Below are 25,809 nucleotides of genomic sequence, written 5' to 3' on the forward strand. Positions count from 1 at the left end.
GCTGTGCAAGTGCCACAGGGGCCGAGCACTGCACACAATGGGGGTCATTGGAGCCTGCCGGTAGAAAAGTCCCACATGCGGTACAGGAAGCATATAATGTCTGTGCCTTGGCACCCTTGCGTTTTGTGGACGACATGCTGTTGGCTCTCTGCAATGTGAGAGAGTCTATAGCCAAAAGGCGACCAGCGCTATGCAGTACAAAGTATTTGCAGGAACAAAATACTAAGATTACTACTGGCACAAGAGGGGGTGAGCCCGGAGGGCTGCTTACCGCCCACTGAATAGCGGGTAAGAGGCGCAGAATTCCTTGTCTGGGTCTCCCCGGCTCCCCTCTGCAGCTCAGCGTGTCAGCAGGAATGGCTGCCGGCGTCTGTGGAGAGGGGCGGCCCGTGGGAGTTCCTAAACAAAAGTGCGGGAAACAGTGTCCCCTCTGTGCCTATTGTGAGGGCTGGAGTATGTAAAAACGACTCCAGCCCTCAGCGCTGATGCACTGACCAGCGTCCCGCCCCTCTCCTGACTGGCAGGTCTGGGGGCGAGAACGAACGGAACCAGGCCGCAAAAGCCGGGGACTCGAGTTATCAGCGCGGCCGCCGTAAAAGCGCGGCCCGCGCTGAAGTCCCCGGCGCACCACAAGTGCCAGCCGCGCCGCAGTCCCAGCGGCCGGCGCGACCGTTCCCCAACAGTGTGCCCGCTTCAGCGAAGCTGAAATGAGGCCATGGCACAAGCGCCGCAGCGCTGATGTCCCCGGCGCACTACAACACCCAGCATGCTGCGGTGTGAGCGCGAAATACACGGGGACACAGAGTACCTTGAGGAAGCAGGGCCATGTCCCTGATGTACTCCGCTCCAATCCAGCATCTTCTCCAGGGGCTGTAGATGGAGCACGGTCTCAGTGCCTGGAGACCAGTAAATCCCACTTCACCCAGAGCCCTGTAAAAAGGGATGGGGAAGGAATCAGCATGTGGGCTCCAGCCTCCGTACCCGCAATGGGTACCTCAACCTTACAAACACCTCCGACATACAGTGGGGTGAGAAGGGAGCATGCTGGGGGCCCTGTATGGGCCCTCTTTTCTTCCATCCGACATAGTCAGCAGCTGCTGCTGACTAAAAACAATGGAGCTATGCGTGCGTGTGTGACCTCCTTCGCACAAAGCTAAAACTGAGGAATCCGTACTCCTACGGGAGGGTGTATAGCCAGAAGGGGAGGGGCCTTACACTTTTAAGTGTAGTACTTTGTGCGGCCTCCGGAGGCAGTAGCTATACACCCAATTGTCTGGGTCTCCCAATTAGGAGCGAAAAAGAAAAAAAAAATTAAGAAATACATTTTTCCCTAAAATGACTGATTGTTAACAAGGACGTGCTGTGAGAATTTTTTTTTTTTTACACTTGAATATATTTATGATTAAACTCATTTTCGTAAATGGGTTTCCATAAACAGTTTTACGCCATTTGCCTTATATATCCACTTTGTTGTACTGTCTTTATTGCTTCCTGCATAATGAGTCAACTGCGGACCCAGCAGCGAGCTCATTCTGTCTTACTTGTGTTTTTAGATTTTATATATGCATTCCTGGGTGCCTCAATTAAGTTATGCGGGAAAACAAACACCGCAACATTTCAAAATCAAATCTTTATTTTTTTATATAGCGCTAACATATTCCGCAGCGCTTTACATACATCAGAAACACTGTCCCCATTGGAGCTCACAATCTAAATTCCCTATTTGTATGTCTTTGGAGTGTGGGAGGAAACCCACGCAAACACGGGGAGAACATACAAACTCCTTGCAGATGGTGTCCTTGGTGGGATTTGAACCCAGGACCCCAGCGCTGGAAAACTGCAGTGCTAACCACTGAGCCACCATGCCGCCCATTTGTAAGGAAACCCATTTACAAAAATAATTTTAGCCTCAGACATATAAATACAATAAATTGTATTGTCAGAAAGTCCCTTCAAAAAATAAAAAAAAAAAAATATTAACTAGAAGAAAAAAAAATAAACATACAAAACATAAAATAAAAATTAAATAAATAAAATAAAAAATAGTAATTAAATAAAATTAGTAAAATAAAAAAAATTAAATAGTAAAGTAAAAAATATAGTAAAATGAAAAATAGTAATAAAATAAAAATTTAAAAAATAGAAATAAAAAAAATAGTAAAATAGTAATTAAATAAAAAAAATAAAATAAAATAAATACATTTTCAAATTCAATCCGAAGGAAGTTCGGAAAACTGAAAACCATTCAACATGAACAACATGTGTACACAAAAAAACAACAGCCCGAAGGGAACAGGGGCGGGTGCTGGGTCTCCCAATTGGAGCTAGAAGAAAAGGAATTTACGGTAAGTAAACAAAGAAGGGAATTTTGTTTACTTACCGTAAATTCCTTTTCTTCTAGCTCTAATTGGGAGACCCAGACAATTGGGTGTATAGGCTATGCCTCCGGAGGCCGCACAAAGTATTACACTTAAAAGTGTTAAGCCCCTCCCCTCCTGCCTATACACCCCCCGTGCTCCCACGGGCTCCTCAGTTTTGGTGCAAAAGCAAGAAGGAGGAAAAAGAATTATAAACTGGTTTAAAGTAACTTCAATCCGAAGGAATATCTGAGAACTGAAACCATTCAACATGAACAACATGTGTACACAAAAAAACAGGGGCGGGTGCTGGGTCTCCCAATTAGAGCTAGAAGAAAAGGAATTTACGGTAAGTAAACAAAATTCCCTTCTTCTTTGTCGCTCTATTGGGAGACCCAGACAATTGGGACGTCCAAAAGCAGTCCCTGGGTGGGTAAAATAATACCTCGTAATAGAGCCGTAAAAACGGCCCCTTCCTACAGGTGGGCAACCGCTGCCTGAAGGACTCGTCTACCTAGGCTGGCATCCGCCGAAGCATAGGTATGCACCTGATAGTGCTTCGTGAAAGTGTGCAGGCTCGACCAGGTAGCCGCCTGACACACCTGCTGAGCCGTAGCCTGGTGCCTCAAAGCCCAGGACGCGCCCACGGCTCTGGTAGAATGGGCCTTCAGCCCTGAGGGAACCGGAAGCCCAGCCGAACGGTAAGCTTCGATAATTGGCTCCTTGATCCACCGAGCCAGGGTTGATTTGGAAGCCTGTGACCCTTTACGCTGGCCAGCGACAAGGACAAAGAGTGCATCCGAGCGGCGCAGGGGCGCCGTACGAGAAATGTAGAGTCTGAGTGCTCTCACCAGATCTAACAAGTGCAAATCCTTTTCACATTGGTGAACTGGATGAGGACAAAAATAAGGTAAGGAGATATCCTGATTGAGATGAAAGGGGGATACCACCTTAGGGAGAAATTCCGGAACCGGACGCAGAACCACCTTGTCCTGGTGAAAAACCAGGAAAGGGGCTTTGCATGACAGCGCTGCTAGCTCAGACACTCTCCGAAGTGATGTGACTGCTACTAGGAAGACCACTTTCTGCGAAAGGCGTGAAAGAGAAATATCCTTCATTGGCTCGAAGGGAATTTTGTTACTTACCGTAAATTCCTTTTCTTCTAGCTCCTATTGGGAGACCCAGACGATTGGGTGTATAGCTACTGCCTCCGGAGGCCGCACAAAGCATTACACTAAAAAGTGTAAGGCCCCTCCCCTTCTGGCTATACACCCCCAGTGGGATCACTGGCTCACCAGTTTTAGTGCAAAAGCAAGAAGGAGGAAAGCCAAGAACTGGTTTAAACAAATTCACTCCGAAGTAACATCGGAGAACTGAAAACCATTCAACATGAACAACATGTGTACCCGAAAAACAACCAAAAATCCCGAAGGACAACAGGGCGGGTGCTGGGTCTCCCAATAGGAGCTAGAAGAAAAGGAATTTACGGTAAGTAACAAAATTCCCTTCTTCTTCGGCGCTCCATTGGGAGACCCAGACGATTGGGACGTCCAAAAGCTGTCCCTGGGTGGGTAAAGAAATACCTCATGTTAGAGCTGCAAAGACAGCCCTCCCCTACGGGGAGGCAACTGCCGCCTGCAGGACTCTTCTACCTAGGCTGGCGTCCGCCGAAGCATAGGTATGCACCTGATAATGTTTGGTGAAAGTGTGCAGACTCGACCAGGTAGCTGCCTGGCACACCTGTTGAGCCGTAGCCTGGTGTCGTAATGCCCAGGACGCACCCACGGCTCTGGTAGAATGGGCCTTCAGCCCTGATGGAACCGGAAGCCCAGCAGAACGGTAGGCTTCAAGAATTGGTTCTTTGATCCATCGAGCCAGGGTGGCTTTGGAAGCCTGCGACCCTTTGCGCTTACCAGCGACAAGGACAAAGAGTGCATCCGAGCGGCGCAGGGGCGCCGTGCGGGAAATGTAGATTCTGAGTGCTCTCACCAGATCCAACAAATGTAAATCCTTTTCATACCGATGAACTGCATGCGGATAAAAGGAAGGCAAGGAGATATCCTGATTAAGATGAAAAGAGGATACCACCTTAGGGAGAAACTCCTGAATGGGGCGCAGCACTACCTTGTCCTGGTGGAACACCAGGAAAGGAGCTTTGGATAACAGCGCTGCTAGTTCGGACACTCTCCGAAGAGACGTGACCGCTACCAGAAAGGCCACTTTCTGTGAGAGTCGAGAAAGTGACACATCCCTCAGAGGCTCGAAGGGCGGCTTCTGGAGAGTAACAAGGACCTTGTTTAGATCCCACGGATCTAACGGCCGCCTGTACGGAGGTACGATATGACAAACCCCCTGCAGGAACGTGCGCACCTGAGAAAGTCGTGCTAGACGCTTCTGAAAAAACACGGATAGTGCCGAGACTTGCCCTTTAAGGGAGCCGAGCGACAAGCCCTTTTCCAACCCAGATTGTAGGAAGGAAAGAAAGACAGGTAACGCGAATGGCCAGGGAGATACTCCTTGTGCAGAGCACCAGGATAAGAAAATCTTCCACGTTCTGTGGTAGATCTTAGCAGAAGTGGACTTCCTAGCCTGTCTCATGGTGGCAACGACCCCTTGGGATAATCCTGAAGACGCTAGGATCCAGGACTCAATGGCCACACAGTCAGGTTCAGGGCCGCAGAATTCCGATGGAAAAACGGCCCTTGGGACAGTAAGTCTGGACGGTCTGGTAGTGCCCACGGTTGGCCGACCGTGAGATGCCACAGATCCGGGTACCACGACCTCCTCGGCCAGTCTGGGGCGACGAGTATGACGCGGCTGCAATCGGATCTGATCTTGCGTAACACTCTGGGCAAGAGTGCCAGAGGTGGAAACACATAAGGGAGCCGGAACTGCGACCAATCTTGCACTAAGGCGTCTGCCGCCAGAGCTCTTTGATCGCGAGACCGCGCTATGAAGGTCGGGACCTTGTTGTTGTGCCGAGACGCCATTAGGTCGACGTCCGGCACCCCCCAGCGGCGGCAGATTTCCTGAAACACGTCCGGGTGAAGGGACCATTCCCCTGCGTCCATGCCCTGGCGACTGAGGAAGTCTGCTTCCCAGTTTTCTACGCCCGGGATGTGAACTGCTGATATGGTGGAAGCTCTTTCCTCTACCCACATGAGAATTCGCCTGACTTCCTGGAAGGCTTGCCGACTGCGTGTCCCTCCTTGGTGGTTGATGTATGCCACCGCTGTGGAGTTGTCCGACTGAATTCGGATCTGCTTTCCTTCCAGCCACTGCTGGAAGGCTAATAGGGCAAGATACACTGCCCTGATTTCCAGAACATTGATCTGAAGGGTGGACTCCTGCTGAGTCCACGTCCCTTGAGCCCTGTGGTGGAGAAAAACTGCTCCCCACCCTGACAGACTCGCGTCTGTCGTGACCACTGCCCAGGATGGGGGCAGGAATGATCTTCCCTGCGTTAATGAGGTGGGAAGGAGCCACCATAGCAGAGAATCCTTGGCCGTCTGAGAAAGGGAGACTTTCCTGTCTAGGGAAGTTGTCTTCCCGTCCCACTGGCGGAGAATGTCCCATTGAAGTGGACGCAGATGAAACTGCGCGAACGGGACTGCCTCCATTGCTGCCACCATCTTCCCTAGGAAGTGCATGAGGCGCCTTAAGGGGTGCGACTGACCCTGAAGGAGAGACTGCACCCCTGTCCGTAGAGACCGCTGCTTGTCCAGCGGAAGCTTCACTATCGCTGAGAGAGTATGAAACTCCATGCCAAGATACGTTAGTGATTGAGTCGGTGCCAGGTTTGACTTTGAAAAGTTGATGATCCACCCGAAAGTCTGGAGAGTCTCCAGCGCAACATTCAGGCTGTGTTGGCATGCCTCTTGAGAGGGTGCTTTGACAAGTAGATCGTCTAAGTAAGGGATCACCGAATGACCCTGAGAATGCAAGACTGCTACCACTGCCGCCATGACCTTGGTGAAAACCCGTGGGGCTGTCGCCAGACCAAATGGCAGAGCTACGAACTGGAGATGGTCGTCTCCTATCACGAAACGTAGGAAACGTTGGTGCTCTGTAGCAATCGGCACGTGGAGATAAGCATCTTTGATGTCTATTGATGCAAGGAAATCTCCTTGAGACATTGAGGCAATGACAGAGCGGAGGGATTCCATCCGGAACCGCCTGGCGTTCACATGCTTGTTGAGCAGCTTTAGGTCCAGAACAGGACGGAACGAGCCGTCCTTTTTTGGAACCACGAAGAGATTGGAGTAAAAACCTTGCCCTTGTTCCTGCAGAGGAACAGGGATCACCACTCCTTCTGCTTTTAGTGAGCACACCGCCTGCAGAAGGGCATCTGCTCGGTCGGGATGTGGGGAGGTTCTGAAGAACCGAGGCGGAGGACGAGAACTGAATTCTATCCTGTACCCGTGAGACAAAATGTCTGCTACCCACCGGTCTTTGACCTGTGGCAGCCAAATGTCGCAAAAGCGGGAGAGCCTGCCACCGACCGAGGATGCGGAGGGCTGAGGCCGAAAGTCATGAGGCAGCAGCCTTGGAAGCGGTTCCTCCGGTTGCTTTCTTGGGGCGTGACTGAGCCCGCCAGGAATCTGAGCTCCTTTGCTCCTTCTGAGTCCCTTTGGACGAGGAGAAATGGGTCTTGCTGGAGCCTCGAAAGGACCGAAACCTCGACTGCCACTTCCTCTGTTGAGGTTTGCTTGATCTGGGCTGGGGTAAGGAGGAGTCCTTACCCTTGGATTGCTTAATGATTTCAGCCAATTGTTCACCAAACAGTCTATCTACAGATAGCGGCAAGCTGGTTAAACATTTTTTGGAAGCAGAATCCGCTTTCCATTCCTTTAACCACAAGGCTCTGCGCAAGACAACAGAGTTGGCAGACGCAATTGAGGTACGGCTTGTAGAGTCCAGGACAGCGTTGATAGCGTAAGTCGCAAACGCAGACATTTGCGAGGTTAGGGACGCTACTCGCGGCACTGCTGGACATATGATAGAGTCCACCTGTGCCAGGCCAGCTGAAATAGCTTGGAGTGCCCACACGGCCGCGAATGCTGGAGCAAACGACGCGCCAATAGCTTCATAGACAGACTTTAACCAAAGGTCCATCTGTCTGTCATTGGCATCTTTAAGTGAAGCCCCATCTTCCACTGCAACTATGGATCTAGCTGCAAGCCTGGAGATTGGGGGATCCACCTTTGGACACTGGGTCCAGCGTTTGACCACGTCAGGGGGAAAGGGATAACGTGTATCCTTAAGACGTTTGGAGAAACGCTTATCTGGGTAGGCATGGTGTTTCTGGACTGATTCTCTGAAGTCAGCGTGGTCCAGAAAAGTACTCAGTTTAGGCTTGGGATACCTGAAATGGAACTTCTCCTGCTGTGCAGCTGCCTCCTCTGCAGAAGGGGCTGGGGGAGAAATATCCAACAGTCTATTGATGGCCGCTATAAGGTCATTTACCATGGCGTCACCATCAGGAGTATCCAGATTGAGAGCGGTTTCAGGATTAGACTCCTGATCACCCTCCTCTGTCTCATCATGTAGAGACTCTTCTCGCTGAGACCCTGATCCGCGTGATGACGTGGGGGGTCTCTCCCAGCGAGCACGCTTAGGCTGCCTGGGACTGTCATCTGAATCAGAGCCGTCAGGCTGAGATGCCTGGGACCCCCTTGAAGCACTGATTAACTCCAACTGAGGGGACCGGGGAACATTGCCGCAGCAGTGTCCATGGACTGAGTAACTGGCCTGGCCTGCAAGGTCTTTAGGATTTTTGTCATAGTGACAGACATCCTGTCAGCGAAAACAGCAAACTCTGTCCCCGTCACCGGGACAGGGTTCACCGGCGACTCTGCCTGGGCCACTACCACCATAGGCTCCGGCTGACGAAGTGGCACAGGGACCGAACATTGCACACAATGGGGGTCATTGTAACCTGCCGGTAGATTAGCCCCACAAGCAGGACAAGCAGCGTTCACAGCCTGTGTCTTGGCACCCTTGCGTTTTGCAGATGACATGTTGTCGTCTCCTCAGAGCAATAGGGGTATACAGCCAAGAAGCGATCTTACAGTGCAATATATATAGATATATCTGGTACAGGAAAAAGTACACCAAATAACACTGTGGCACTAGTGGGGCCAGCACGAATGTGCTGCTTACCGCCCGCTTAACGCGGGTGTGTGGTCGCCAGAAATCCCTTGTCTGGGTCTCCCAGAGCCTGTGTCCGTTCCCCAGCCAGACTGCATGCAGGAATGGCTGCCGGCGTCTCTGTGGAGGGGGGGCGGGCCCTGGGTGTGCTCAGACAAAAAGCGGGAAACCTGCGTCCCACTGTGCCCAGTGAGAGGGCTGGAGCATGTAAATAAGGCTCCAGCCCTCGGCGCTGACGATTGCACAACGCCTGTCCCCTTCCCTGATTGACAGGGAGGGGGCGGGAACGAAGCGGAGCTAGGCCGCAAAAGCCGGGGACTTGATTTATAAGCGCCGCCGTCGTAAAAGCACGGTCGGCGCTAAGTCCCCGGCGCACTACAAGTCCCAGCCGCGCCGCCGCTCCCGGAGCGGCCGGCGCGGTAGTTCCCAACACATAAAGTCACTCAGCCAAGCTGCAGTGACTCAAACCCCAGCGCGCAGCGCTACTGTCCCCGGCGCACTAGCACACCCAGCAAGTCTGGAGTGTGCGCGGCCAGTCCATAGGGGGACACAGAGTACCTGAATGTTGCAGGGCCTTGTCCCTGAACGGTACCCCGGCTCCTTATCCAGCAGGTTCAATGGGTCTGTGGACGGAGCCCGGCCTCAGGGCTTGGAGGCCGGTAAGATCCCACTTCCTCAGAGCCCCTCAGGGGGATGGGGAAGGAAAACAGCATGTGGGCTCCCGCCTCCGTACCCGCAATGGGTACCTCAACCTTACAAACCGCAAGTGGGGTGAGAAGGGAGCATGCTGGGGGCCCTAGTATGGGCCCTCTTTTCTTCCATCCGACATAGTCAGCAGCTGCTGCTGACTAAACAGTGGAGCTATGCGTGGATGTCTGACCTCCTTCGCACAAAGCAGAAAACTGGTGAGCCAGTGATCCCACTGGGGGTGTATAGCCAGAAGGGGAGGGGCCTTACACTTTTTAGTGTAATGCTTTGTGTGGCCTCCGGAGGCAGTGCTATACACCCAATCGTCTGGGTCTCCCAATGGAGCGCCGAAGAAAGGTGGTTTCTGAAGAGCCATCAGCACCCTGTTCAGATCCCAGGGTTCTAACGGACGCTTGTAAGGAGGGACTATGTGACAAACCCCCTGCAGGAACGTGCGTACCTGTGGAAGTCTGGCTAGGCGCTTCTGAAAAAACACAGAGAGCGCTGAGACTTGTCCCTTAAGGGAGCCGAGCGACAAACCCTTTTCCAATCCGGATTGAAGGAAGGAAAGAAAAGTGGGCAAGGCAAATGGCCAGGGAGTAAAACCCTGATCAGAGCACCAGGATAAGAATATCCTCCACGTCCTGTGGTAGATCTTGGCGGACGTTGGTTTCCTGGCCTGTCTCATAGTGGCAATGACCTCTTGAGATAACCCTGAAGACGCTAGGATCCAGGACTCAACGGCCACACAGTCAGGTTGAGGGCCGCAGAATTCAGATGGAAAAACGGCCCTTGAGACAGCAAGTCTGGTCGGTCTGATAGTGCCCACGGTTGACCCACCGTGAGATGCCACAGATCCGGGTACCACGACCTCCTCGGCCAGTCTGGAGCGACGAGGATGGCGCGGCGGCAGTCGGACCTGATCTTGCGTAACACTCTGGGCAACAGTGCCAGAGGAGGAAACACATAAGGGAGTTGAAACTGCGACCAATCCTGAACTAAGGCGACTGCCGCCAGAGCTCTGTGATCTTGAGACCGTGCCATGAATGCCGGGACCTTGTTGTTGTGCCGGGACGCCATTAGGTCGACGTCCGGCATCCCTCAGCGGCAACAGATCTCTTGAAACACGTCCGGGTGAAGGGACCATTCCCCTGCGTCCATGCCCTGGCGACTGAGAAAGTCTGCTTCCCAGTTTTCTACGCCCGGGATGTGAACTGCGGATATGGTGGAGGCTGTGGCTTCCGCCCACAGCAGAATCCGCCGGACTTCCTGGAAGGCTTGCCGACTGCGTGTTCCGCCTTGGTGGTTGATGTATGCCACCGCGGTGGATTTGTCCGACTGAATTCGGATCTGCTTGCCTTCCAGCCACGGCTGGAACGCCTTTAGGGCAAGATACACTGCCCTTATCTCCAGAACGTTGATCTGAAGGGAGGACTCTGGCTGAGTCCAGGTACCCTGAGCCCTGTGGTGGAGAAAGACCGCTCCCCACCCTGACAGACTCGCGTCCGTCGTGACCACCGCCCAGGATGGGGGTAGGAAGGATTTCCCCTTCGACAATGAAGTGGGAAGAAGCCACCACCGAAGGGAGGCTTTGGCTGACTGAGAAAGGGAGACGTTCCTGTCGAGGGACGTCGACTTCCTGTCCCATTTGCGGAGAATGTCCCATTGAAGTGGACGCAGATGAAACTGCGCAAAGGGAACTGCCTCCATTGCTGCCACCATCTTCCCTAGGAAGTGCATGAGGCGCCTCAAGGGGTGTGACTGGCCTTGAAGGAGAGATTGCACCCCTGTCTGTAGTGAACGCTGTTTGTCCAGCGGAAGCTTCACTATCGCTGAGAGAGTATGAAACTCCATGCCGAGATATGTCAGTGATTGGGCCGGTGTCAGATTTGACTTTGGGAAATTGATGATCCACCCGAATCTCTGGAGAGTCTCCAGAGCAATGTTCAGGCTGTGTTGGCATGCCACTCGAGAGGGTGCCTTGACATACAGATCGTCTAAGTAAGGGATCACCGAGTGTCCCTGAGAGTGTAGGACTGCTACCACTGTTGCCATGACCTTGGTGAAGACCCGTGGGGCTGTCGCCAGGCCGAAAGGCAGTGCCACGAACTGAAGGTGTTCGTCCCCTATGGCGAAACGCAGGAAGCGCTGATGCTCTGGTGCAATCGGTACGCGGAGATAAGCATCTTTGATGTCGATTGATGCTAGGAAATCTCCTTGGGACATTGAGGCGATGACGGAGCGGAGTGATTCCATCCGGAACCGCCTGGTTTTTACGTGTTTGTTGAGCAGTTTTAGGTCCAGAACAGGACGGAAAGATCCGTCCTTTTTTGGCACCACAAACAAGTTGGAGTAAAAACCGTGACCCTGTTGCTGAAGAGGAACAGGGATCACCACTCCTTCTGCCTTCAGAGTGCACACCGCCTGCAGAAGAGCATCGGCTCGCTCGGGGGGCGGAGATGTTCTGAAGAATCGAGTCAGAGGACGAGAGCTGAACTCTATCCTGTAACCGTGAGACAGAATGTCTCTCACCCAACGGTCTTGTACCTGTGGCAGCCAGGCGTCGCAAAAGCGGGAGAGCCTGCCACCGACCGAGGATGCGGTTTGAAGAGGCCGAAAGTCATGAGGGGGCCGCTTTGGGAGCGGTTCCTCCGGCGGTCTTTTTAGGACGTGACTTAGACCGCCATGAATCGGAGTTCCTCTGATCCTTCTGTGGCCTGTTGGACGAGGAGAATTGAGACCTGCCTGAGGGCCGAAAGGACCGAAACCTCGATTGTACCTTCCGTTGTTGAGGTCTTTTTGGTTTGGACTGGGGTAAGGATGAGTCCTTTCCCTTGGATTGTTTAATGATTTCATCCAATCGCTCACCAAACAGGCGGTCGCCAGAAAATGGCAAACCGGTTAAGAACTTTTTGGAAGCAGAGTCTGCCTTCCATTCACGTAGCCACATGGCCCTGCGGACTGCCACCGAATTGGCGGATGCTACCGCCGTACGGCTCGCAGAGTCCAGGACAGCATTAATGGCGTAGGACGCAAACGCCGACGCCTGAGAGGTTAAGGACACCACCTGAGGAGCAGAGGCACGTGTGACTGCATTAATCTGCGAGTGACAAGCTGAGATAGCTTGGAGTGCCCATACGGCTGCGAATGCCGGAGCAAAAGACGCGCCGATAGCTTCATAGATGGATTTCAACCAGAGCTCCATCTGTCTGTCAGTGGCATCTTTGAGTGAAGCCCCATCTTCCACTGCAACTATGGATCTAGCCGCTAGTCTGGAGACTGGAGGATCCACCTTGGGACACTGAGCCCAGCCCTTGACAACGTCAGGGGGAAGGGATAACGTGTGTCCTTAAGGCGCTTAGAAAAGCGCTTATCTGGACAAGCTCGGTGTTTCTGGACTGCCTCTCTGAAGTCAGAGTGATCCAGAAACGTACTCAATGTACGCTTGGGAAACCTAAAACGGAATTTCTCCTGCTGAGAAGCTGACTCCTCAATTGGAGGAGCTGGGGGAGAAAGATCCAACACCTGATTGATGGACGCTATAAGGTCATTCACTATGGCGTCCCCTTCAGGTGTATCTAGGTTGAGAGCGGCCTCAGGATCAGAATCCTGATCTGCCACCTCCGCTTCATCCTCTAGAGAGTCCTGCTGAGACCCTGAGCAGTGTGATGAAGTCGAGGGAAGCTCCCAGCGAGCCCGCTTAGGCGGTCTGGGACTGCGGTCCGTGTCAGAGACCTCACCTTGGGACCTATGAGTCACCCCAGGAGCACTTTGCTGCTCCAACCGAGGGGGGCCTGGGGTCAATGATTCAACAGTGCCCGGGGCCTGTGTTACCGGTCTGGACTGCAAGGCTTCTAGTATCTTAGCAGACCATTTATCCATACTCTCAGAAAGTTTGTCAGCGAATACTGCAAACTCCGTCCCTGTCACCTGGACAGTGGTAGCAGGTGGTTCCACTTGGGCCACCAGTGGCAGAGGCTCCGGCTGAGTAAGTGCCACAGGGGCCGAGCATTGCACACAATGAGGGTAGGTGGAACCTGCCGGTAGCATAGCCGCACATGAGGTACAGGTTGCAAAGTAAGCCTGTGCTTTGGCACCCTTGCTTTTTGCGGACGACATGCTGTTGTCTCCTCTGAGTACAATCCGGGAGGGTATATAGCCAAAAACCAACAGTGCGACCGTACAGAGTAAATGTATAGCATATAAGCATATATATATATATACACTTCAGCGCCCAGGGGGGCCAGCACCTAGAAACAGGTGCAGCTTACCGACCGCCCAAAGCGGTTGTGTGACCACCAGATTCCCTGCCTGGGCCTCCCAGAGCCGTGTTGTCTCTCCTCTCCAGCGTCAGAAGTGCTGACAGGAATGGCTGCCGGCGTTCTGTGAGGAGGAGGGGGCCGTGGGCGTGCCCTAGAAAGTGCGGGAATCTGGTGCCCCACTGTGCTCAGTGAGGGGAGAGGAGGATACAAAGTATGCTCCAGCCCTCAGCGCTGACGTCCAGTGCAGCGTCCCGCCCTTCCCCTGACTGGCAGACCCGGGGGCGGGAGTATGCGGTACTAGGCCGCAGAAGCCGGGGACTAAAGTTACAAGCGCGGCCGGCAAACAAGCGCGGTCAGCGCGGTAGTCCCGGCGCACTAACACACCCAGCAGTGCTGCAGCGTGTATGACACAAGCGCTCCATGCGCCGTCCCCAAGGGGACACAGAGTACCTCACAGTAGCAGGGCCTTGTCCCTGACGATACCCGGCTCCTGTCCAGCAGATTCCCCAGGGGCTGCGGAGGGAGCACGGTCCCAGTGCCTGGAGACCGATTAGGATCCCACTTCACCCAGAGCCCTTAAGGGATGGGGAAGGAAAACAGCATGTGGCTCCTGCCTATGTACCCGCAATGGGTACCTCAACCTTAACAGCACCGCCGACCAGAGTGGGGTGAGAAGGGAGCATGCCGGGGGCCCTGTTATGGGCCCTCTTTTCTTCCATCCGATATAGTCAGCAGCTGCTGCTGACTAAATTGTGGAGCTATGCGTGCATGTGTGCCTCCTTCGCACAAAGCATAAAAACTGAGGAGCCTGTGATGCACGGGGGGGTGTATAGGCAGAAGGGGAGGGGCTTTACACTTTTAAGTGTAATACTTTGTGTGGCCTCCGGAGACAGAAGCTATACACCCAATTGTCTGGGTCTCCCAATGGAGCGACAAAGAAAAATATATTTATTTTATTTTTTTTATTTAATTACTATTTTACTATTTTTTTATTTCTATGTTTTAATTTTTTATTTTATTACTATTTTTTATTTTTTGTTACTATTTTTCATATATATATATATATATATATATATATATATATATATATATATATATATATATATATATATATATATATATATATATATATATATATCTTATAAAAAAAAATCATTTAATTTTTTTAATTACTATTTATTTTACTAATTTTTTTTATTTCTATTTTTTAAATTTTTATTTTATTACTAATTTTTTTAATAAAATGAAAATTAAATAAAAAAATAGAAATAAAAGAATAAATAGTAAAATAAATAGTAATTAAAAAAAACCCAAAAGAAGGGAATTTTGTTACTTACCGTAAATTCCTTTTCTTCTAGCTCCTATTGGGAGACCCAGACGATTGGGTGTATAGTACTGCCTCCGGAGGCCACACAAAGCATTACACTAAAAAGTGTAAGGCCCCTCCCCTTCTGGCTATACACCCCCAGTGGGATCACTGGCTCACCAGTTTTAGTGCAAAAGCAAGAAGGAGGAAAGCCAATAACTGGTTTAAACAAATTCACTCCGAAGTAACATCGGAGAACTGAAAACCATTCAACATGAACAACATGTGTACCCGAAAAACAACCAAAAATCCCGAAGGACAACAGGGCGGGTGCTGGGTCTCCCAATAGAAGCTAGAAGAAAAGGAATTTACGGTAAGTAACAAAATTCCCTTCTTCTTCGGCGCTCCATTGGGAGACCCAGACGATTGGGACGTCCAAAAGCTGTCCCTGGGTGGGTAAAGAAATACCTCATGTCAGAGCTGCAAAGACAGCCCTCCCCTACGGGGAGGCAACTGCCGCCTGCAGGACTCTTCTACCTAGGCTGGCGTCCGCCGAAGCATAGGTATGCACCTGATAATGTTTGGTGAAAGTGTGCAGACTCGACCAGGTAGCTGCCTGGCACACCTGTTGAGCCGTAGCCTGGTGTCGTAATGCCCAGGACGCACCCACGGCTCTGGTAGAATGGGCCTTCAGCCCTGATGGAACCGGAAGCCCCGCAGAACGGTAGGCTTCAAGAATTGGTTCCTTGATCCATCGAGCCAGGGTGGATTTTGCAGCCTGCGATCCCTTGCGCTGACCAGTGACAAGGACAAAGAGTGCATCCGAGCGGCGCAGGGGCGCCGTGCGGGAATGTAGATTCTGGGTGCTCTACACCAGATCCAACAATGCAAAGCCATTACATATCGATGAAATGGATAAAAGGAAGGTAAGGAGATATCCTGATTGTGATAAAAAGGGGATACCACCTTAGGGAGAAACTCTGGGATCGGACGCAGCACTACCTTATCTTGGTGAACACCAGGAAGGGAGCTTTGGATGACCGCGCTGCTAGTTCGGACACTCTCCGAAGAGACGTGACCGCTACCAGAAAGGCCACTTTCTGTGAAAGTCGAGAAAGTGAAAACATCCCTCAGAGGCTCGAAGGGCGGCTCCTGGAGAGCAATTAATACCCTGTGCAGATCCCATGGGTCTAACGGCCTCTTGTACGGAGGGACAATGTGAGAACCCCCCTGCAGGAACGTGCGTACCTGAGGAAGTCGTACTAGGCGCTTCTGAAAGAATACCGACAGCGCTGCGACTTGTCCTTTAAGGGAGCCGAGCGACAAACCTTTTCCCAATCCAGATGCAGGAAGGGAGGAAAAAGGAGACAATGCAAATGGCCAGGGAGACACTCCCGAAGCAGAGCACCAAGATAAGAATATCTTCCACGTCTTGTGGTAGATCTTGGCAGACGTCGGCTTCCTAGCCCGTCTCATGGTGGCAATGACGTCTTGAGATAATCCTGAAGACGCTAGGATCTCGGACTCGATGGCCATACAGTCAGGATCAGGGCCGTAGAATTCAGTGGAAAAAACAGTGGAAAAAACGGCCCTTGGGACAGTAAGTCTGGCCGGTCTGAGAGTGCCCACGGTTGGCCGACCGTGAGATGCCACAGATCCGGGAACCACGACCTCCTCGGCCAGTCTGGGACGACGAGGATGGCGCGGTGGCAAGCGGAGCTGAGCTTGCGTAGCACTCTGGGCAACAGTGCCAGAGATGGAAACACATAGGGTAGCTGGAACTGCGACCAATCCTGAACTAGGGCGCCTGCCGCCAGAGCTCTTTGCTCGTGAGACCGCGCCATGAAAATCGGGACCTTGTTGTTGTGCCGAGACGCCATTAGGTCGACGTCCGGCATCCCCCAGCTGCTACAGATTTCCTGACACCATTCTGGGTGCAGAGGCCATTCCCCTGCGTCCATGCCCAGGCGACTGAGGAAGTCTGCTTCCCAATTTTCTACGCCCGGGATGTGAACTGCGGATATGGTGGATGCTCTGTCCCCCACCCACGTCAGAATCCGCCGGATTGCCTGGTAGGCTTGGCGATGCGTGTTCCGCCTTGGTGGGCGATGTCTGCCACCGCTGTGGAATTGTCCGACTGAATTCGGATCCGTTTTCCTTCCAGCCACTGCTGGAAGGCTTGCAGGGCAAGATACACTGCCCAGATTTCCAGAACATTGATCCGAAGGATGGACTCCTCTGAAGAGAGTCCTTGACCGTCTGAGAAGGGAAACGTTCCTGTCTAGGGACGTCGACTCCCCAACCCATTGGCAAAGCATGTCCCATTGAAGTGGACGCAGATGAAACTGCGCGAAAGTGACTGCCTCTGCATGAGGCGTCTTAAGGGGTGTGACTGGCCTTGAAGGAGAGACTGCACCCCCGTCTGTAGTGAACGCTGCTTGTCCAGCGGAAGCTTCACTATCGCTGAGGGAGTGTGAAACTCCATGCCCAGATATGTCAGCGATTGGGTCGGTGCCCGATGTAACCTTGAAAAGTTGATGATCCACCCGAAACTCTGGAGAGTCTCCAGCGCCCCGTTCAGGCTGTGTTGGCATGCCTCTTGAGAGGGTGCCTTGACAAGTGGATCGTCCCAGTAAGGATCACAGAGTGACCCTGAGAGTGCAGGACTGCTCCCACTGCTGCCCTGAACTTAGTGAAAACCCGTAGGGCTGTCGCCAGACCGAAGGGCAGGGCTACGCACTGAAGATGCTCGTCTTCAATAACGAAACGTAGCAAACGCTAGTGCTCTGGAGCAAGCGGCACGTGGAGATAAGCATCCTGTATCTATTGATGCTAGGAAATCTCCTTGAGACATTGAGGCAATGACGGAGCGGAGGGTTACATCCGGAACCGCCTGGCCTTCACGTGCTTGGTGAGCAGTTTTAGGTCCAGATCGGAACGGAAAGAGCCACCCTTTTTTGGCACCCCAATCAGATTGGAGGAAAAAACCGTGTCTTGTTCCTGAAGAGGAACAGGGATTACCACTCCTTCTGCCTGCAGAAGAGCATCGGCTCGGTGGGGGGGGGGGAATGTCCTGTACACGTGAGACACAATGTCTCTCACCCACCGGTCTGTGACCTGCGGCAGCTAAATGTCGCCAAGCGGGAGAGTCTGCCACCAACCGCGGATGCGGAGAGAGAGAGCTGAAGTCATGAGGAGACCGCCTTGGTAGCGGTTCCTCCTGCAGCCTTCCTTGGGCGTGATTGAGCCCGGCCGGAATTTGAGCCCCTCTGAGCATTTTGAGCCCTTTTGGGCGAGGACAATTGGGACCTGCCCGAGCCTGGGGAGGACCGAAACCTCGACTGTCCCCCCAGGACAGCATTACTAGGGTAAGTCGCAATGCAGACATTGCGAGGTTAAGGACACCACCTGCGGCACAGATGTACATGTGCTCAAGACCAGCTGCGCAAGACCAGCTGAAAAATCTTAGAGTGCCCATACGGCTGCGAATGCCGGAGCAACCGACACGCTGATAGCTTCACAGACAGATTTCAACCAGAGGTCCATCTGTCTGTCAATGGCATCTTTAAGTGACGTCCCATCTCCACTGCAACTATGGATCTAGCCGCAAGCCTGGAGATTGGGGGATCCACCTTTGGACCCTGGGTCCAGCGCTTTACCACGTCAGGGGGAAGGGATAACGTGTATCCTTAATACGTTTGGAGAAAACGCTTATCTGGTAAGCGTGGTGTTTCTGAACTGCTTCTCTGAAGTCAGCGTGGCCAGAAAAGTACTCAATATACGCATGAGATACTGAAAAAAGATTTCTCCTGCTGTGAAGCTGACTCCTCCACTGGGGGAGCTGAGGGAGAAATATCCAACATTCCATTGATGGACGCTATAAGATCATTCACTATGGCGTCACCATCCGGTGTATCCGGATTGAGAGCGGTGTCAGGATCAAAGTCCTGATCAGCTACGTCTGCCTCATCATACAGAGAGTCCTCCCGCTGGGACCTTGACCAGTGATGAAGCAGAGTGCCGCTCCCAGCGAGCTCGCTTAGGCTGTCTGGGACTGTCGTCCGTGTCAGAGCCTTCACCCTGGAATGCCTGGGACCCCCCCGGAGCACTGATTATGTTCCAAATGAGGGTGGCCAGGGAGCCATGATCAAGATTGCCCATGGCCTGTCTGGACTGCAAGTCACTCTCCCATGACAATCTATCAGCCGAAACTGCAACTCCGTCCCTGTCCCTGGACAGGGTTCACAGGTGGTTCCTTTGGCCACCTCTAGTAGAGACCCCGGCTGACCAAGTGCTACAGGGGAGCATTGCACACAATGGGGGTCAGTGGAACCTGCCGGTGGAACAGTATCACATGCAGTAAAAGCAGCATAGAAAGCCTGTGTTGCTTTTTTGCTGCTGTATTCTAGCCATCTATGCAATGTATAGCATACAAGCATAAACACTTCAGCACATGCAATACAAGCAGCATAGAAAGCCTGTGCCTTGGCACCCTTGCTTTTTTGCTGCTGTTGTCCAGCCATCTAGGAGAATACAGCCAAGAGTAGCGACCGTACAGTGCAATGTATAGCATACAAGCATAAGCACAAATTAACACTTCAGCACATGCAATACAAGCAGCCTATAAAGCCTGTGCCTTGGCGCCCATGCTTTTTTGCTGCTGTTGTCCAGCCCTCTAGGAGAATATAGCCAAGAGTAGCGACCGTACAGTGCAATGTATAGCATACAAGCATGAAGTACAAATGAACACTTCAGCGCATGCAATACAAGCAGCCTAGAAAACCTGTGCCTTAGCACCCTTGCTTTTTTGCTGCTGTTATCTCGCCATCTAGGAGGGCATATAGCCAAAGATAGCGACCGTACAGTGCAGTGTATAGCATACAAGCATAAACTACAAATGGACACTTCGGTATTTAGTGGGGTCAGCACTTCAGGTGCTGCTTACCGCCCGCCTATAACGCGGGTGTGTGGTCGCCAGAGCCCTGTGACTGGTTGCCCAGAGCATGTCTCCGTTCCCCAGCTCGGACTGCGTGCAGGAATGGCTGCCGGCGTCCTTCTCCAGCTCGTGTGACGAGGGGCAGGCCGTGGGCGTGCCCCAGACAAGAGCGGGAAACTGGCGTCCCACTGTGTCCAGTGAAGGGGGCTGGAGAATGCAAAGCAGACTCCAGCCCTCGGCGCTGACTGTCTGTACAGCGTCCCGCCTCACCCCTGACTGGCAGGGCTGGAGGCGGGAACGAAACGAAAACTAGGCCGCAAAGCCGGGGACTCGCGTAATAAGCGCGGCCGTCCATGTGCACGGCCAGCGCGGAAGTCCCCGGCGCACCACAAGTCCCAGCCGCGCCACAATGTAAAAAACACCCAGCAGCGGCCGGCGCGGCAGTTCCCAATACATAAAGTCACTCAGCAAAGCTGTAGTGAATAATAGCACGAGCGCTCCGCGCTGTTGCCCCCGGCGCACTAACACTCCCAGCAATGCTGGTGTGTGTGTGCGCGCTTGCCCGGGGACACAGAGTACCTTAATGTAGCAGGGCCTGTCCCTGACGATACTCAGCTCCATATCCAGCAGGTTCTCTGGGTCTGTGGATGGAGCCCGGTCTCAGTGCCTGGAGACCTGTAAGATCCCACTTCGCCCAGAGCCCTGAGGGGGGATGGGGAAGGAAAACAGCATGTGGGCTCCAGCCTCCGTACCCGCAATGGGTACCTCAACCTTAACAAACACCCGACAAAAGTGGGGTGAGAAGGGAGCATGCTGGGGGCCCTAGTATGGGCCCTCTTTTCTTCCATCCGACATAGTCAGCAGCTGCTGCTGACTAAACAGTGGAGCTATGCGTGGATGTCTGACCTCCTTCGCACAAAGCAGAAAACTGGTGAGCCAGTGATCCCACGGGGGGTGTATAGGCAGAAGGGGAGGGGCCTTACACTTTTTAGTGTAATGCTTTGTGTGGCCTCCGGAGGCAGTACTATACACCCAATCGTCTGGGTCTCCCAATGGAGCGCCGAAGAAAAACACTTTTTTTAATAAATAATAAAATAAAATCTATCTAATTTTTTTATTTTACAGCCATCTATGGCGCCCTCCTCACCATTAAGGCAACGTCGGCGGTACTTGTGGTAAACGTGTTGTGTGAAGCCGTTCTCTTTCAACAGCTCGTGAGAAGGATGCTGGAACTTTGGCAAAGACTGAGGTGTACATCCATAGTTGCTCAGCGCTGGAGCACCCTCAGAGGGACTGGCATTGGAGCTGTAAGGGGAGAAACGAAAAACCGTCACGAGATGAATGTATAGACAGACCCGAGTCGGCGGGGTTCATCTCCATACAAATATGGAAGCCCTCCAGATCCTGACTTACCTCACAGAGGCAGTTCGTGGTCGATGTTCCCTTGAATCCATTACCCACCCCACGTGGCACTCCATGGGCGGGTTGGAGCTGTGGCGCGTTTTTCTTTTTCGTGGCGTCTATAAAACGGAAAACATTTTAGGGGGTGTTAACCCTAGAACGCGCAACCATAGAAATCTACCATAGAAAACAAGTAACCAAGCAGGCCTGCGAGGCCCCAGGTATGCGTTCTAGGGTTAATGGGCAATCCACTGCGCCCTATATTTGGGATCTGCTCTTTTTTTGGGAGTGGGAGAATATTCTTTTTCGCTACAATATGACCTTCCAGAGTCGGAAGACCCCTTTAGAATTTCCCCAGCCAGATGCCACGATGTTAAAGGAGTCCAACGAAGTCTCCACTGCTAAAAGCTGTGGTCAACTAATTAATGTGGACATTGAATGGCACAAGGAGCAAAGTGAATGTGGCCCTTAAAAGGGGTGATCCATTTGGTTCAATCGCTAGCAAAAAAGGTTTTCAGTCTCCCCCATTGTGTAGTATGTAGAGCTGTGCCATTCGGTATGCGCAGACCTGGTCTTGCATCCAGTCCGGGCATCTATTGCAGTCGGTCTTCACATCTGCACCAAGCCTTCTTAGGCTACGTGAAGTCATGACTAGTAATGTATGGGCATGACCTCTATTCTATTCACTTCAATGGGAGCAATTGTCACGTGAAGTACTTTTCTCATAGAAGTGAATGGAGTGGTGGTTACATATGTACATGGGGAAACACTAGTGTGCACAGAGCCCAATTTACTTCTATGGTAGCAATAGTGCACATGTATGATCCATGATCCCATAGAAGTGAATGGAGTGGTGCTCATGCACCCACACTAGCCCTTGACTGAAACACTGGAACCCCTTTTTTGGGATCAATGGGGGTCCCAGCAATCCTACATTTATACCTTACCTATGAATGGATGATAAATGAGATTGCTCCTTTAATAAGGGGATGGCTCAAAGAATTTAGTACCTAACCAGGCATAAATGCAGCCATTGTGACTCAAAGATTTTCCCCTTTGACTCAGATCTCACGTTCAGAGGTATCAAAGACCAGAATAGGTCCGGCCACTAAAAGGGACGTTGATCTCACAGGCAGACATTGCCCTATGTGTAGTTTATGCACCGAGAAGAACACAGCAATGATTCCAAACCCTCACCTTGGCATCGATCGTCCTGCCCTCCTTCACAACAGGGTAAAACCGAGGAGTAAGCGTGGGATCTTTCAACCGGGGCGTCCGTGGGGTGCGTGGCGTCCGAGCATTGCGGTAATTGGGAGATTCGGGGACTGTGGTCGGTAAGGAACGGGCAATTGTGGAGGGTTCAGGAGCACCAAACAGCTTGTTAGCCAAGGCATCTGTGGGAACTGTAGGTTAATAACAAGAGCAAAGAATAAAATCTCGACGTTCCCCATTAAAAACCTTAAACAAGTCAATTTTGCGTTTTAAAATTCAGAAAATCCCCCCTCTGCTGGTCATAAGCAGTATTGCAGGGCAGAGATATAAATCTGCTGCCCTCTGGTGGAGACAATAGAGAAATGCACGCAAGGAAGCTAATGGAGACACACATTTTTAGCATTTGGTACATTTTTAGCAAGGAGTTAAATACCTTGTTGGAATCTTGGGGGTCCGGGTGGAACTTCCTGATTTGGATCGACAGGGGGCTCGGGGGTTAACGTGTCGAACTGCTCCCGGCTGATCATATTCACCTTTTTGAAGTTCTCTACCTCTTGCTGCAATAAGAAAAGACGTAGATTTATATTGGGGGGATCCGCTGAAGAACGGGCTCCTAACCTCTCTGAGAAGTGAGTGATCTGCTCCAGTCTTCATGGACAGGACAATGTACCTGGTGCCGGGCCCCACCACTGCAAAACGGATCATGCCCAGCACCCGCATCCTGCTACACAGGCCTAGAACCTGCCCATTGACAGGTCACACGGCTATACTAGCCCGAGCTAGAAAGTGCTGAGAGCAGGTGACCGACAAGAATCAACACCTACAGCCAGCACAGCTCTGCTATTTCATGCACCAACAACCTTCCCAGCTCTGCTATACAGTGTACTGACGACCATAGCAGCTCTGCTATACCGTGCACCGACCACCATCATAGCTCTGCTATACCGTGCACTGACCACCATCGCAGCTCTGCTATACCGTGCACCAACAAGTATCCCAGCTCTGCTATACCGTGCACCAACCACCATCATAGCTCTGCTATACCATGCACCAACCATCATAGCAGCTCTGCTATACCGTGCACCAACAAGCATCCCAGCTCTGCTATACCGTGTACCAACCATCATAGCAGCTCTGCTATACCATGCACCAACCACCATCATAGCTCTGCTATACCATGCACCAACCATCATAGCAGCTCTGCTATACCGTGCACCAACAAGCATCCCAGCTCTGCTATACCGTGTACCAACCATCATAGCAGCTCTGCTATACCATGCACCAACCACCATCATAGCTCTGCTATACCGTGCACCAACAAGCATCCCAGCTCTACTATACCGTGTACCAACCATCATAGCAGCTCTGCTATACCGTGCACCAATCACCATCATAGCTCTGCTATACAGTGCACCAACCACCATCATAGCTCTGCTATACCGTGCACCAACCACCATCATAGCTCTGCTATACCGTGCACCAACAAGCATCCCAGCTCTGCTATATAGTTCACCAACAAGCATCCCAGCTCTACTATACCGTGCACCAACAAGCATCCCAGCTCTGCTATACAGTGTACTGACGACCATAGCAGCTCTGCTATACAGTGTACTGACGACCATAGCAGCTCTGCTATACCGTGCACCAACAAGCATCCCAGCTCTGCTATACAGTGTACTGACGACCATAGCAGCTCTGCTATACCGTGTACCAACCATCATAGCAGCTCTTCTATACCGTGCACCAACCACCATCATAGCTCTGCTATACCGTGCACTGACCACCATCCCAGCTCTACTATACCGTGCACCAACAAGCATCCCAGCTCTACTATACCGTGCACCAACAAGCATCCCAGCTCTACTATACCGTGCACCAACAAGCATCCCAGCTCCACTATACCATGCACCAACAAGCATCCCAGCTCTACTATACCGTGCACCAACAAGCATCCCAGCTCTGCTATACCGTGCACCAACAAGCATCCCAGCTCTGCTATACCGTGCACCAACAAGCATCCCAGCTCTACTATACCGTGCACCAACAAGCATCCCAGCTCTACTATACCGTGCACCAACAAGCATCCCAGCTCTACTATACAGTGCACCAACAAGCATCCCAGCTCTACTATACCGTGCACCAACAAGCATCCCAGCTCCACTATACCGTGCACCAACAAGCATCCCAGCTCTACTATACCGTGCACCAACAAGCATCCCAGCTCTACTATACCGTGCACCAACAAGCATCCCAGCTCTGCTATACCGTGCACCAACCACCATCATAGCTCTGCTATACCATGCACCAACCATCATAGCAGCTCTGCTATACCGTGCACCAACAAGCATCCCAGCTCTGCTATACCGTGTACCAACCATCATAGCAGCTCTGCTATACCATGCACCAACCACCATCATAGCTCTGCTATACCATGCACCAACCATCATAGCAGCTCTGCTATACCGTGCACCAACAAGCATCCCAGCTCTACTATACCGTGCACCAATCACCATCATAGCTCTGCTATACAGTGCACCAACCACCATCATAGCTCTGCTATACCGTGCACCAACCACCATCATAGCTCTGCTATACCGTGCACCAACAAGCATCCCAGCTCTGCTATATAGTTCACCAACAAGCATCCCAGCTCTACTATACCGTGCACCAACAAGCATCCCAGCTCTGCTATACAGTGTACTGACGACCATAGCAGCTCTGCTATACAGTGTACTGACGACCATAGCAGCTCTGCTATACCGTGCACCAACAAGCATCCCAGCTCTGCTATACAGTGTACTGACGACCATAGCAGCTCTGCTATACCGTGTACCAACCATCATAGCAGCTCTTCTATACCGTGCACCAACCACCATCATAGCTCTGCTATACCGTGCACTGACCACCATCCCAGCTCTACTATACCGTGCACCAACAAGCATCCCAGCTCTACTATACCGTGCACCAACAAGCATCCCAGCTCTACTATACCGTGCACCAACAAGCATCCCAGCTCCACTATACCATGCACCAACAAGCATCCCAGCTCTACTATACCGTGCACCAACAAGCATCCCAGCTCTACTATACCGTGCACCAACAAGCATCCCAGCTCTACTATACCGTGCACCAACAAGCATCCCAGCTCTGCTATACCGTGCACCAACAAGCATCCCAGCTCTACTATACCGTGCACCAACAAGCATCCCAGCTCTACTATACCGTGCACCAACAAGCATCCCAGCTCTACTATACCGTGCACCAACAAGCATCCCAGCTCTACTATACCGTGCACCAACAAGCATCCCAGCTCCACTATACCGTGCACCAACAAGCATCCCAGCTCTACTATACCGTGCACCAACAAGCATCCCAGCTCTGCTATACCGTGCACCAACAAGCATCCCAGCTCTACTATACCGTGCACCAACAAGCATCCCAGCTCTACTATACCGTTCACCAACAAGCATCCCAGCTCTGCTATACCGTGCACCAACA

General features: G+C 52.0%; 1 protein-coding gene across 3 annotated transcripts in view; it reads right to left on the reverse strand.

Moving 5' to 3' along the window:
• Nucleotides 1–25,809, reverse strand: part of LARP1 (La ribonucleoprotein 1, translational regulator) — a 130,193-nt gene that overhangs the window by 16,645 nt on the left and 87,739 nt on the right. For all 3 annotated transcript variants that reach the window (XM_075344311.1, XM_075344310.1, XM_075344312.1), the window contains exons 12-15: nt 22,745–22,868; nt 22,297–22,502; nt 21,112–21,218; nt 20,846–21,003 (exon numbers count right to left, since the gene is read on the reverse strand). In XM_075344311.1, the coding sequence (XP_075200426.1) occupies nt 20,846–21,003; nt 21,112–21,218; nt 22,297–22,502; nt 22,745–22,868 (595 nt within the window). The remainder of the gene's footprint in view (nt 1–20,845; nt 21,004–21,111; nt 21,219–22,296; nt 22,503–22,744; nt 22,869–25,809) is intronic.

The sequence above is a fragment of the Anomaloglossus baeobatrachus genome, chromosome 4, assembly GCF_048569485.1.
Source record: "Anomaloglossus baeobatrachus isolate aAnoBae1 chromosome 4, aAnoBae1.hap1, whole genome shotgun sequence".
Taxonomy (NCBI): Eukaryota; Metazoa; Chordata; class Amphibia; order Anura; family Aromobatidae; genus Anomaloglossus; species Anomaloglossus baeobatrachus.